This window comes from Cnephaeus nilssonii (genome assembly GCF_951640355.1).
Source record: "Cnephaeus nilssonii genome assembly, chromosome: 10".
In the NCBI taxonomy this organism is placed as follows: domain Eukaryota; kingdom Metazoa; phylum Chordata; class Mammalia; order Chiroptera; family Vespertilionidae; genus Cnephaeus; species Cnephaeus nilssonii.
Window position 1 is genome coordinate 74,755,036 of NC_137081.1, and position 15,192 is coordinate 74,770,227.

The 15,192-nt window shown below is 41.1% G+C and overlaps 1 protein-coding gene across 1 annotated transcript in view; it reads right to left on the reverse strand.

Moving 5' to 3' along the window:
* Nucleotides 1-15,192, reverse strand: part of THSD7B (thrombospondin type 1 domain containing 7B) — a gene marked incomplete at its 5' end in the record, with an annotated part of 754,786 nt that overhangs the window by 583,762 nt on the left and 155,832 nt on the right. Inside the window, one exon of the mRNA XM_079782710.1 lies at nucleotides 2,630-3,440. Coding sequence (XP_079638836.1) covers nucleotides 2,630-3,440 — 811 coding nt within the window. The remainder of the gene's footprint in view (nucleotides 1-2,629; nucleotides 3,441-15,192) is intronic.

Here is a 15,192-nt window from a genome sequence, read left to right on the forward strand (position 1 = left end):
TTAGAAAAAATATAGTTGACCTTGGGTTTGGTGATTTTTATTTATTTATATTTTAGATTTAACACCAAAGAATGATCTATAACAGAAATAATGATAAAATTAACTTCATTAAGGTAAAAAAACACACACATAAAAAACTTCTTTGTGAAAGACATTGTTAAGAGAATAAGAAGACAGGTCACAAATTGCACTATATATATATATATATTTAGAGAGAGGAAGGGAGAGGGAAAGAGAGAAGCATCAATATGAGAACAAAACATTAATCAGTTGCCTTCTGCATGCCCCCTACTGGGGATCGAGCCTGAAACCTGGGCATGTGCCCTGATCAGAAATAGAACCTGCAACCTTTACGTGCATGGGATGATGCCTAACCAACTGAGCCACCTGGTCAGGGCTGAAAGATTTTTTTAAAACACATATCTGATAAAACAGCTCTTAAAACTCAACAATAAGAAAAAAACCTACAAATCAATAGACAAGAGATCTAAACAGACATCTCACCAAGGAAGATATACAGATGGCAAATAAGCATATGAAAAGATGCTGAACATCATATATTATTAAGGAATGGGAAATTAAGGCAAGATACCATTATATATCTATTGAAATGACTAAAACCCAATGCACTGAGAACACCAAGTCCTGCCAGTATGTGAAGCAGTTGGAATTCTCATTCATTGTTATTGGGGATAAAAAATTATACAGCCACTTTGACAGACATTTCGGAAATTTTGTAGGAACTACACATACTCTTACTATAATATCCATGAATTGTGTTCATTGACATTTACCCATATGCACTGAAAACAAATGTCCACATAAAAATCTCTCATGAATGTTTCCAGCAGTTTTATACATAAGTGCGGAAACTTGGAAGCAACCGATATGTCCTTCAATAGGTGAATGGATAAAAAAGTGTGGTACACCCGGACAATGGAATACTCAGTGCTAAAAAAAAACTGAGCTACCAAGCCATGAATAGACATGGAGGACCCTTAAATGTTTATTGCCAAGTGAACAAAGCTGAACAGAAAAGGCCATACAGTACATCCGTCCAATGCTATGACATTCTGGGGAAAGGCAAAATATGGAGACAGTAAGAGATCATTGGTTAGCAGGGATTCAAGGAGAAGAAGCATTAGATCAGCAGATAGATTACAGATTTTTATGTAAGTGAAACTATTTTCTATGATATAGCAATGATGGATACACGTCATTATACATTGGTACAAACCCGTAGAACTCTAATGTACTCTGGGCTATAATAATGCATCAATATTGGCTCATCCATTGTAATAGATATACTACACCAATGCAAGGTATGTGTGTGAAACAGTGTATGTGTGGAAGGGGAGTGATGAGAAGGCCTATGAGAACTCTGTATTTTCCACTCAAATTTTCTGTAAATATAAAACTGAAACTGCTCTAAAAATAAAGTCTATTATTATTTTTTAAAGAACTTGGTAAAAACAAGCAAACTAAAAATGAAAACATTCTATGTAATAATCCAATGTGCAATATTAAGAAAACAATGTTATTACAGAACTCCACATACAAATTCAAATAATAATCACCCAAATCATCTACTTAATCTTTTGGGCTTCACAGAGGGAGGCAATAAGAGGCAGAAAATCACTCTTCAATGGACTTGCAAATTGTAGATGGCATAAATCAGAATGAAGCACCCAAGATAAAATATGCTCATTTTTGAAGTCAAATTTTTTTAAAAATCATCACATTTCTTTGTTCTTGAATAGCAGAGGTAGTCTTCTGAACCTCTCTCAGTCAGCTGTGGATCCACAGAAAACAGTAACTGGTGATAATGATTAATTTTAAAGATGAGTGTTTCATTGTTTGATAATTTAAATACTATTGAAAAGCATCTTAATTTGGAAGAAACTTGGCAATATACCAGTGTTTTCATTTAAGACCTTCTGCGGGAAAATTAAACAAGTATTATTTTCAACATAGTTCTCTGTCATGATGTTTTATAATACAATTTAAAATAAAACAATTACAAATAATCTTGAAACCTAAACAATGGCTTTTAAGTTTTACTTCATACCCTGTAGAGGTTGTAATTCTAATTATTTGCTGTTCAAGTTAATATTTTTATCATATCAACACCAAAGAAAGCAGTCTTAGATTAACATATCAACATTAGTTCTACTGTAAAAAAATCTACATCTCAAATATTAAAAAAATCATTCGTAATCATGAAAACAAAACTAAAGCAAGAATAAAAGAAGTTTAAGAAACAAAAATTATGAAAAATTATCATTTAACATATCACCAATTTGAGTGAACTTGAATATTTATAATCTCTTTTATTACTGTAGTAATAAAAGACTTTTGTTTTAATTGGTTGATATTTGATAAAGTGTGGAACTATATGACACCCAATATAGTTTCACTATCAATTATGCAAGAATTCAGAGCATTGCCTTGTCTACACTCTGGTATTTTTAGAATTAAAATTGAAGATTTCTCAAATAAAACTTCTAAAAACCCAAATCCCAAACCTGCTTACAATTTTCCTTTTGTAGAAAATCAGAAATAAACGTTATAAAATTATACTGTACAATATTCAGGTGAGTCAAAAATATAAACACTGAAGGCCTCCTACCTTATCATGGCATTTTTTCCATCACTCCTTGTACACCAAACCTGCCGGGTTTGATAACCTATTTCTATGTCCCAGGGCTTGGCATGATGATGTGGCTTGTAACTTGGATATCTCAAGGTGACTTGCTCCTTTGAATCAGAGCTAAAATCCAGAACAGTTCTTCCGGTGAGGTTAATGTCCTTCAGCTGAGGCAGTCTACATTTACTCCACGGGCCAACTTTAAGGCTGAAAGTGTATTCCTCTTCCCCAAGAGGACAGGAAATGGGAGCGTCACAGATCCTTGTCTCCGTCAGATTGGGACAGTGAGAACCTCCATAAAGAGGGGGAGCGATGGCCACGCGAGTTCTGTGCTGCGGTCGCTTCCCGCACCCCTTGCTACACTTGGACCATTGTGAGAACTCAGACACAACACAATCCCGGGGGCAAGGAATGAGGCAAGCTTGTTCTGTGGGGGGCTGAGGGGCAAAGTGTTCACATATTTCACTTGCAACCAGGGTTCTGTTCAACTTCTGAACACAGCGCACAGTCCGGTGCTGCAGCCCATGCTGGGCCGTCACGCACTCGGAGGTCCGAGGCTTGGCCTGGCCCAGGACGGGGGGCACAAGCACACAGTGGTGCCAGTCAGAGACCTCCCACTGGAAGAGGTCGCTGTGCCAGTCACAGACTCGGAAGCAGCTTCTCTCCTTTGGAGGCCTGTGGTTCTCATCGCAGCTAGACGGGTGACTTGTCCAACCTTCAAAGTGGAAGCACCACAGTGTACGAGTCTGGACTCCCCCAGGCCCACAGTCTCCTGTACACCTTCCCCAGGGGCCTACAGGCAGAAAAACAAGGTGTCAGTTACTCAGCGCTCCATGCCACCATCCACACAAAAACAGGACAATCTGCATACTTTTCGTACAGCTGATGTGAAATTACAAATTTTGGTGGACAAGATAATTTAGTGGTTAAGAATGTGATTCTCCATCAGTTGGCCTTTATGTAATCCCCGTTTATTTCCTCTCTTACTAGCAATATAAACTTGGACAAATTACTTCAAATTTCTAAACCTTGTCTGGCTGGAGAGGCTCAGTTAGTTGAGTGTCGTCTTGTGCACTGAGAGGTTGCTGGTTCAATTCCTAGTCAGGGCACATGCCTGAGTTGCAGGCTTGATCACCAGTCTGGGCATGTACAGAAGGCAACTGAATATTTCTCTCTCACATTGATGTTTCTCTCTCTCTCATAATCTCTATCTATCTATCTATCTATCTATCTATCTATCTATCTATCTATCATCTATCTCTCCCTTGCTATCTCTAAGCATGTCCTTGGTTGAGGATTAAAAAAAAATTTCTTATGGAAAACAGTGTGGAGTTTCCTCAAAAATTTAAATATGGGACTGCCATTTGACCCAGTGATCCCACTTGTAGAAATGTATCCTAAGAAACCTGAAGCACCAATCAGAAAGAATGTCTGCACCCCTATGTTCATAGCAGCACAATTTGCAATAGCTAAGATCTGGAGACATCCCAAGTGCCCATCAGAGATGAGTGGATAAAAAAGCTGTGGTACATTTTCACAATGGAATACTATGCAGCTGTAAAAAAGAAATAACTCTTACCATTTGCAACAGCATGGAGGGACCTGGAGAATATTATGCTAAGCGAAATAAGCCAGTCAGAGAAAGACAAGTATCACATGATCTCACTCATATGTGGAATATAATGAACAGAATAAACTGATGAACAAATTAGATCCAGAGACATAGAAGCATAGAACAGACTGTCGAATCTCAGAGGGAACATGGGGGAGGGTGGGTAGGTGGGAAGAGATCAACCAAGAACTTGCATGAGTATATGCATAACCCATGGACACAGACAAAAGGGTGATGAAGGCCTGGGGCGAGTGGGGGTGGGGGTAGGGCGGGGAGAAACAGGATAGAAGAGGTCAAGGAGGAAAAAGGGGGACATATATAATAATTTCAACAAAAAATAAATAAATGTCTAAGCCTTAGTTTCCTCAACTACATAGAAAGAAGATAATAAAAAGCACTGACTTATAGAGCTGTTCTGAAGATCAATGATATAATGTGGTGCCAAGTAGACAATACTTAAAAAAAGATTGGAATCACTGTAATTATTATGTTCGAAAGCCTATATATCTAATTCATTATTAATACTTTCCAGTTGGGCAGTGTTTCATCTAAAAGAAAAGCCCTAAATCCAAGTTTTAATAAAGTAGGATTTATCATGTTTTCAATCCTTTGGCTCATATCCTAAATAGCTCAGAAGAGAAATATGTTATTAAAAAATAACCTGCCAAATTATCCTAAATATATTTTCATTTTCTAAATAGTTGTCCTCAATTGTGGTGTTTGCTTGCAGAATAAATTGCATAAAAAAGAAAAAAATATGATATAGGGGATAAAAGTAAGGTCATAAAGGAATAATTAGTGCAGATTTGCCTTTGGAAACCCTGCTCCTACAGTCCTTGAAATACATCCCTTTTGATTTCTGATAGGTATTGACTCCAGGTAAAGCTTCCCACATTGCCTTGTCATATGCCAAATCTTTAAATTAATGAATTAGTGTTTTGGGGAACGAGTCCAAGAAATGAGCAGATGAAAAACTTGCCAGTTTGATGTTTCTCACATTTTTTTTTTGGTGACATACCAGCTGGCTTGTCCTAGAGGCCAATTATCTATCTTTTCACAAGGACTCCAAGTGACCCCATTTTGTGTCAATAGAAAAAAATAAAAGATTTCTCCCTTTCACTTTACTTAAATATGTAATATAAACCTGGAAAATGTTTTTCAGCTGAATCAGGTAACTTTTGCCCCCTATACTAGGGTTGTGATAATCATAAAAGCAAGTCTACACCCTGAAAAATGTTTTAATTTATACAAGTGAGAGGAAGAAGGTACAGTCTTTCCCAAAATCAGATACAACATCCAAAATGTCACTTAATTACTTCATGGAATATACTTCATGCACACCTATTGCATGTCTAGGAATAGTACATGTGTGCACAGTCACATGCACTTAGCAGCCCCAGAGACAGGTATTTGCAACTGGGGCCACATGCCACATGAGGATCTCTCAGTTTAGTGGACAACGGTTTGGGTTCTAATACACACCGTCATCCCAGTTCTTCCTCACAGCCCCGCTCTGGGTATGTAAACCTGATGTTCTAGGCCAGTGGTCGGCAAACTGCGGCTCGCGAGCCACATGCGGCTCGCGAGCCGTGGTTTGCCACTCTGTTGACTAATTTGTTTGCCGACCACTGTTCTAGGCAATATCTGTGAAGCTAGAGTTCCGGTGATTCTTTACTTTGTGAGAGGGATTAACATAGAAAATACGCCCTCTTCTTTTAGTACCTCCACACTAGAGTCTCCTCTTGCAGAAATGGACAGAGGAGTTTCACTGGAGTAAATCAGCTTCTACTCACCAAACGCCCTTGGTTTCCCACATGCTTCCCCAGGCCTGTTGCCCCAGCCTTGCTCGTGGCCCAGGACATGTGCATGGAAAGTGGTGCTCTCAGCACAAACTGATTTGCTCTCAAGTCTCCTGATTCCCTCCTAGATCGCTCACAGCTTTGTACTTTGTATATTGAGATATCCATCGTTACATAAAAGGTATTTTCAGGCTTAATATGTCCAGCTGTTCTGGAGTAGTTTCGGTTTAATATGCCATCCCCTGTCTATCATGTCAGACTAAACATGCAAATTTTTATTATTACCAAGAAAAAAATATTTCCACAGTTATTCAGTAAAGGAACATTTCAAAAAGACATATGATTGCAGCCAACTTTTAAAATCCAAAATCAGCCTTGAGTGGTAGAAAAGTTATTTGGATAAATTTAAAGGAAACATTTTTGTAAAGCACTGGGTTTTAAAATAATGGCTGCCAGTTTATCTCTATTTGCTTAGGTATCAAATGCACACTTTTCCAGTTAGGATTTATGTGTGTGTGTGTGTGTGTGTGTGTGTGCAAATTAAAGAATTTAATACCAGAAAAGTTAAGTCATTTCAAACTAATGTTGAAAAAGTTAATATTCAACTTAATTCACCCAGAACATTTTACAAAGGGATCCCTATTCTTACTTTTAAAGCATTTAATTAACACATTTCTTAGTAGTAAATGTTGTTTTCTTATAAGTTTTCTGCCTACTTCTAAAATTCTGAAGGTAGCTTTTTTTTTGTTGTTATTTGAAATCATTAACATTTTAAACATTGTAAATTACTATTCTTTCCTTAGTTTTCAAATCCTCCATCTAAACAGAATTTTCCAAACAGGAATATTTTTTCTAGATCAATGGAAGACAAAAGATATCTATCCTATATAATAAAGAGGTAATATGTAAATTGACCCTCACTCCGTCAGGCCGTCACAAGATGGCTGCACCCACAGCAGAGGCAGGGTTCCTGTAATGAGCTATAACGAGTGATCAGCAGGGACCTGAGGCTGCATGGCATTGGGCCGGGGCGTGATACCTGAGGCTGTGCCCTCCCTGCCCGACAGGGCATGATGGGGGCCCTCAGACCGTGCCCCCAGCCCCGGCCTCAGGCCATGCCCCCAGCCCAGTGGAGCTTGACAGGGGACCTCAGGCCACACCCCACTGCTCAGCAGGGATTGAAGGGGGACCTCAGGCTGTGCCTTCCACCCCGGCATCATGCTGGGGGACCTCAAGCCGGGATGGGGGACCTGAGGGTGCGCCAGGGGACTTGAGTCTGCGCCCCCCACCCAGCAGGGCTTGATGGGGGACCTAAGGCTGCACCCACCACCCAGTAGGGCTTGATGGGGGACCTGAGGCTGCGCCCCCTGCCTGGTGCTGGGCCAGGGGACCTGAGGCTGCAACCCCCACCCAGTGGGGCTTGACAGGGGTGGGACCGGCTGGGTCTGGATCTTGCCCAATGGGGGGGGGGGAATGGCCAGATCTGGGTCTTGTGAGATTTCGAGGTGCACGCAAGTGGGTGAGGACTTGACTCTGGGTCCCGCAGCGTGCCCCAGACTCTGACAGGAGGAAGATTTTCATATACATTTTACTAATTTTCTTTCATCTCTGACACTTCTATTGTAGAGAAAGGGCAAATAGCAATATTAAAATATTTCCTCTAATTAATTTCCTTTTAATGTGCATGAATTTTGTGCACTGGGCCACTAGTCCTATATAATAAAAGGGTAATATACAAATTGACTAAATGGCGGAATGACTGGTTGCTATTACGCACACTGAACACGAGAGGGCAGATGCTCGACGCAGGAGCTGTCCCCCAGTGATCAGTGTGCTCCCACAAGGGGATCGCAGCTCAGCCACAAGCCAGGCTGATGGCTGGTGAGCACAGAGGCCTACCTCCGCGTCAGTGCTAAGAATGCCTGACTGTGGCCAGCAGTCAGACATCCCCCAAGGGCTTCTGGACTGCGAAAGGGCTGGGCTGAGGGACCCCCCACTAGTGCACGAATGTTGTGCACCAGGCCTCTAGTTAACAAATAATTACTGCCATTTATTGAAGGATAGCGATGGTGGGCTGCAATTGGCTGGCACCAGGGGCCTGTTCAATATTTAGGAATTTTACCAGGTGGCTATTAAATCATTCTTAGTTGGAAATTGGCTGTGGTGGGAGGATTTATATCACACTACAAATCAAGGCCTTGTGTGTTTTTTTAAACAGCCGGTTTACATCACGCCATAGTGATTTGCCAAGTACCTTCCTGTTCCTTAATTGATCCTATGAGCTGGAGCACCTCTTATCCATTGGTGAAAACGAACATCAGAGAACTTACAAAGCACGTCCAAGGGTACACAGCCAGCATGTGGTCACCAGAATGGGACTCCAGGCCTGGGGGCCTCCTAGCTGGGGCTCTTGCCCTGCATTTGAAAGAAGCCCTTTCTAGGTGTGCGTCGGTATGTGTGATCCTAAAATCACAAGGCAGATTTGTCTGTAGCTTAGTTGTAATCTATTTGTTAGTTAATATTCTTTTGAGTATGAATAGAACAAATAATCAAAATGGTATGTGAGCAGGGGTTTCCACTCCTGGCCCTGGAAAGTTAGGAGAGCACTTTCTGCACAGTAAGATGCATGGGTGTTTACAAACACTAGTCAGGACATTAGGGAGGCACAGTCGAGAAGGAATAGTTTCTTCTTATGTTAAAACAACTAAAAACCAAGTGAATAACAAGCAAATGTAAAGTGAATTGTGTTTGCTTGGAATAAGTGAAAAAAAAGTTGCAAGCAAGACCTATGCAATGGAGAGCAAGACCTCTCAGCAATTGACCTATAACAATTTTCATTTTTCAGGCAAGGAGAGAAAATGTATTCTGTTATTTATTCAGGTATGGTTGACTATGAACGTTAAACACACACAATAGTGAAAATCACACGGCCCTGAGAAATTCTGCCATTTCAAAAAACATGCATGTTAAAGTGAAACGTGACCTGCAGTTTAAGAAATCTTATGTCCCTTGTCCACGTTCAGAAATGAAAGAGCATATTTAAGCCAAAACCGGTTTGGCTCAGTGGATAGAGCGTCGGCCTGCGGACTGAAAGGTCCCAGGTTCGATTCCGGTCAAGGGCATGTACCTTGGTTGCGGCACATCCCCGGTGGGGGGTGTGCAGGAGGCGGCTGATCTATGTTTCTCTCTCATCGATGTTTCTAACTCTCTATCCCTCTCTCTTCCTCCCTGTAAAAAATCAATAAAATATATTTTAAAAAGAAAGAGCATATTTAAATTTTGAGCAGTTGCATAAAGAAAAAATATCACCTTTAAATTTATCATACACATAAAATATGATTATATTCAGAATATATATCTAAAGATAATCTAAAGAAAAATATAAGAAACCCCTATTTTTAGACATCGGTCATTTTATATTTCTTAATTGAGAATGGGTCTCAAGTAATACAAATAAAACAAAATTTAGAAAAATTAAAGTTTAAATCAAAAGTTTAACTACAGACATAATATGGCTCTAAATTAAAATGCATACTGTGTTATATTTGCAGAAAACATTTCAATGTTATAACGGGAATAGTGATTCTGTACTTTTTTTACCTGGACCAACATTATATAACAACATCATCCACCTGCATCCTACTACCTTTCTGTGGAATAAACACAGTTACCCTGGAATAAATTGCTACGTATTTTAAGTCATGTCAGTTTCAATTAGCAGGTTAAAATTCTGGTGTAAAAAGTAAATTGTTTGGACTGGAAGGGTAGCATTAATGAACTCTCAGGTCACATTTACAATACTGTGATATCTCTCTCTCTCTCTCTCTCTCTCTCTCTCTCCTTTCTCTCTCTCTCTCTCTCTCTCTCTCTCTCTCTCTCTCTCTCTCTCTCTCTCTCTCTCTCTCTCTCTCTCCCTCCTGCCTGTGTTTTTGTAGAAACTGCAAATATCTGAATAGTCTAGTGTAATATTCCTCCAGAAGTATAAAAGTGCTGGCAACTTTCTTCTCTTGATTAAATTATCCTAACTGAATTAGTTTAGATGAATGTATCACTCAATCTAAATCATCACATTTAAGACCACCTGCTGGTTGTCTGAACTTTAGGTTGGTATTCACTATGATGCCTTCAAAAAAGAAAAAAAAAACAGGAAGAAGAAGAAGAAGAAGAATCCTAGAGGACAGAGAGAATAAGCATACTCCCCACAGTTTTTGCACAGTTCTTGCCACTGTTTGAGGCAGCAACCCTGATTTAATACCATTCATTCAATAGGAAATGATTTTTTTATTATTCATTTTTTAAACCACAGCTTTTATTATTCTGACATTGCTTTATTTTTAACTGGAGCAAAAGGGGGTGAGGAATGACATAAATGCCAATGCAGAGCTTTAGTGTCTTAAACAAACTGTTTGCGGATCATTGCTACATCAAAGCTCTCATAAACCTCAGAATTACAAAAGGCAAGATCAGACAACACTGGCGTACCTGTAAGGTGCCTCACCTCCAAGAAAAAGCTTGAAATTTATGTAGTGTCTTTTCAAAAAGCTTTCATATCAACCATGATATAATTAATGTCATATCTTCCTTTACATAGTGGACAATTATCTAAGAAATGGCATTATCTAAGAAATCATATTTCTAAAATACATCAAAAAACTCAAAGAATAAAAAAAAGTGTCATCTGAGTATTCATTGTTAAAATAACCACTATTAATTAACCACTACTTGAAAGGCAGTGTATTATACTCTGGGAGTATAAAAATGAATGAGGCATTAAATATCTCTCAAAACCTGTGCATTGCATGTCATGCCCATTTGCTCATGAAAAGGACATGGGGCCCCTCCTTCAGCCCTATCTATACTTAATTTATACACAGGACTGACAGTCTGTTTTATTTTTTATTTTATGTCATTTTTAATTGATTTTAGAGAGAGAGAGGGAGAGAGAAATAGAAACATCAATGGTAAGAGAGAATCATTGATCAGGCCACCTCCTGCATGCCCCCCATTGGGGATCAAGCCAGCAACCTGGGCATGTGCCCTGACCAGGAATCAAACCGTGACCTCCTGGCTCATAGGCCGACACAACCACTGAGCCACACCAGCAGGGCAGGACTGACAGTCTTAATGCTTGGACTTCCTAAAGCTCATTGGATCTAAAGCAGTAAACCGGAAGTTGGGAGAGAGCACTGGAGGCAGATATGCTCACAGAAGCCCCAAAGAGATGATAGTTTCCACGACAACGTTTCTAAATCTATCATGATAATTAATAACCTTCCCAATACTAGCCACCCAATACTTTCTAAACTCGCAGAGGAAACCTGTTCATCAGTAACAGCCATTAGTGAGTCATGCATCAGATATCAATAGAAATCCAATGGATAAAAAGTTTTTAAATGAGAAGGCATTTCAACCCTAATGCATTTCATCTAAAAACTCCATTGCACTTTTTACAGGAACCCAAAATTCCTTTATTAATATGAAAACTATTTCCAAATCACACGTTTTTGATCTCAAGGATGTGCGTGCTAAAACATTCCAATAAACCTCTTCAGAAAATTTTAACAGCAACAGTTAAAAGCTTCCAAATATAACTTCCTTTTCATAGGTCTAAAGATATGCTTTTGAAGACAGTTCATGACTCCATGTGAGAACACCACAGAGTGTTCGGACTGGATACTTAAACTCCAAAGTAAGCACAGGCATCTTTACTGGCATCCAGGCTCTTTCTGAGGGCTTGTGTTTTTGTTTGACACCTAACAGCACTTTCTGAGTCCATTTCATCTTGGTAGACAGATGTCTCTTAATGAAAAGCAAAGTGCCTCTGTTACTTATCACTTATGGCAACAAATTATTAGTTGCCAGTGGCAACTAATCCAATAAAACTAATTCAACAGCAAAGCATATTGGAAACCTATCTGAACGACTCATCAGTTAATGCCAACACCACAGACAGAAAACTACCCTTTAAAGATTGTTTATCAATATTTTTGGTTCCTGTTCCACTTTCTAAAATTTCTGAAGCCCAGAAGAGACTCTCAAACCTCATAAACATCACTGCATTCTGACACAAAGTGGATCTTTTCTGATCACTAAACCCTATAGCCTGCCTAGAATGTGGGAACGAAAAGGGAATCATTTAGCCCACAGTGTTTGGAGGAGGCAATAAAGCCCAGGCAAATTCATTTACTTGCCCAAGGTCACACAGTCATTTTGAGCGAGAAATGGGACTGGCAATTCCATCCCAGACACCCGATCCAGTGCTATTCACACTATAGCACACTGGCTTCCATTATGAAGCTCGAAGACTACAAGGAAAGAATAGGACCCCCAAAATGGTTGTAATCTGAGGTGTGGGGAAAGGAAGGGAGGAGAAACAACAAAAAGGTGGAAATTTCATCAAAACACACAAGCAACAAACTGCCTGTTAACGCTGAGGTTTTTCGGTTCCCTGGTTGGGCACCAGAAGCAGCTCCTCTCAGGGTCCCCTCCTGTATGATGTGAACTGCGTCCCTCCTGCCTGTGCAAGCTTGAGGACAAGGCTGAGCTCCTATTCGAGAACATCCAGCGACATCCAGGGGGTTGTCACATAAAAGAAGCCTCAGGCACCAATTAGAAATTGTGGCCCAAAATAACTACAGCAATATTAGTAACAGCTGTCTTTTCCTTTTCTTTCTTTATTTATTTTTTTTTTGGATACCTATTTCCCCAAGCCCATACATACTTATTGATACTGGTCTGCTTTGCTAGATGAGACCATCAAAGCATGAAGTCAACGAACCTGGTCAAGGTATACAGCTCGGGGGCCAGGAAACTGGGTTTGTCTCCACAATTTTGACTCCAAACTGTTGTAGTTTAAGTGCTTTTATGTAAAAAATTCTGACTCAAGGATATGTTTACTTATTTGTGAGAGAAAAGAAGAGAGAGAGAGAGACAGAGAGAGAGAGACATCAATGTGAGAGAGAAACATCAATTGGTTGCCTCCCATACACGCCCCAACTGGGGATGGAACCTGCAACCTTTTGATGTATGGGAGGTGCTCCAACCAACCAAGCCACCTGGCCAGTGCATAACTATCCTACCTAATAAAATAGTAATATGCAAATTGACCGCACCTTCGCTACACCAAAACCACGCCCACCAGCCAAAGCCACGCCCACCAGCCAATCAGGGCGAGTATGCAAATTACCCAACAAAGATGGTGGCTAATTTGCATACGCTGAGGGAGGGAGGAGTGAAGACTGAAGACAACTTAGAAATAAGAGGGAGGAAAAGCGGAAAGCAAGGTGGCTGCCAGAGGGAAAGCCCGGGCGGGGCGGAGCGGGGCAGAGCGGGGTGGGCGGCAGTGGCGAGCGGGTGCAGGCGCGCCGGCCGCAAAGGCGGCGGCAGCGCACGCGGCCCCAACGGCTGCTTGCAGGATTCTTCCTGCAAATGGGCTACTAGTTTTTAATAACAATTTCTCTTGAGCAGATGAAGCCTTGCAAAGCCTGCAGATCAAAATTTGGAAGGGGTTCCGTCCTGCGTACAGCTGGTGTGAGGACCCAGAGCTGCCCCTGCTCTCCAGCCTAAAGCTCCTGGTCCCTCTCAATGGCCGGGCTCGGCGGTGGCCCGGGAACTCCTGTGGCTCCAATGCCTGTCCAGGGATATTTAAGGAGTGTTCTCACCCCATTAGTGTGTCTCCATTCAACCGGGACTTGACTTCACCTAAGCCTTCTAGCTCCCCTGAAGGAATCCTTTACTCAGCATTTTCCATGGGCCAGTGGAAAGGCAATGAGAGTGAGTCAGACACAGAGGAAAGCCGAGTCCCTCGCCGTGTTCTCCTGAAGGGCCTCCTCCCTGAGCTCCTTGACCGCCCAGCAGAGAACACACTCAGGATGCCCAGAAGTCTGTTTCATTTTCCTACTCAGAAAGCAAACTGGAACAGGCACTCAGGAGGCTGAGTTTTTAAACTCTGTGCCTGCCCCCAAAAGAGAGTAAAGTGCTAAATCCATACTGAATAATCAATGCACGCTGGGCTTGGTAATGGAGGCCTTGTGTACCATCCGTGGCAGGTTCATCCAATGCTGGGACTATGCACATAGGCTTTAAAATACATGAAGCAAAAGGGCCAGATGGCACCCAGATTGTTCGCCACTAACGCAACTCAAGAATTAATTGTTTCTAGGATAAAAATTGCACTAGAACATTCTTGAGATAATATTTTTTCTTAGTAACATCAATTTTTTACTGGTTACATGGAGTATATCTGCTTCTCAACACATCTCTCTTTTTAGGGGCAGACATTCATAATGGACAGTGAGAGAGAACAAAACATAAGCTGCCTTTCGGTGGACAGAACACCCAGTCCATCTAATTTCTTTTTCAAAGGAGTGATGATTCCTGTGTTAAACAGTAATGTTATGACTATTTGAGACACTGCTCTTATGTTCTGAAAAATAATTTCCCAATTATTGCATTTTAAAAAAATATGAGAAACCATGGCTGAATCACAATGTTATTTTCTATGTAGAAACAACTAAAAATGCTTATTTATCCAATACTAGAGACCCGGTGCACGAAATTTGTGCATGGAGGGAGGGCTCAGCCCACCCTGCACCTTCTCGCAATCTGGGACTGCTGGCTCCTAATGGCTCGCCTGCCTGCCTGATCACCCCTAACCACTTGAGTCAGAAAACCAGTACCCACCTACATTTGGAGTTGGGAGAATTGGAGAAATGTGTTCAAGAAATATGTCTTTCTTACGGAAACACAGATTTATTCAGAGAGGGTGATGTGAGAACATTTTTGAAAATGCACACAGCCCAACAAGCATCTGGTTTCTGTGTTACCAGAAGTCCAGTCTATTAACAAGGTTCTGCTGGATGTTTCTTAGTGAGAGACCCTCTCCCCCAGGCACATACCTTCTAGCTCAAAATAAAGAGCTTCCTCTCTGGCACTTCTGTCTGCAGCAGAACAGATAAGGACATAAAGGGGAGAGAGGAGAGAGACAACGTATGCTGCTTCCCCAGAAAGTAAGTGTCAGCCCGGGAGGCCAAGGCCACTGAGCCCCTCGGAGATATCCAAGGGCTTGGCACAGTGGAAAGAAGCTCAGGGGACCAAGAATGGCACAGAGTTCCAGAGTCACCAGCCAGCCTGTC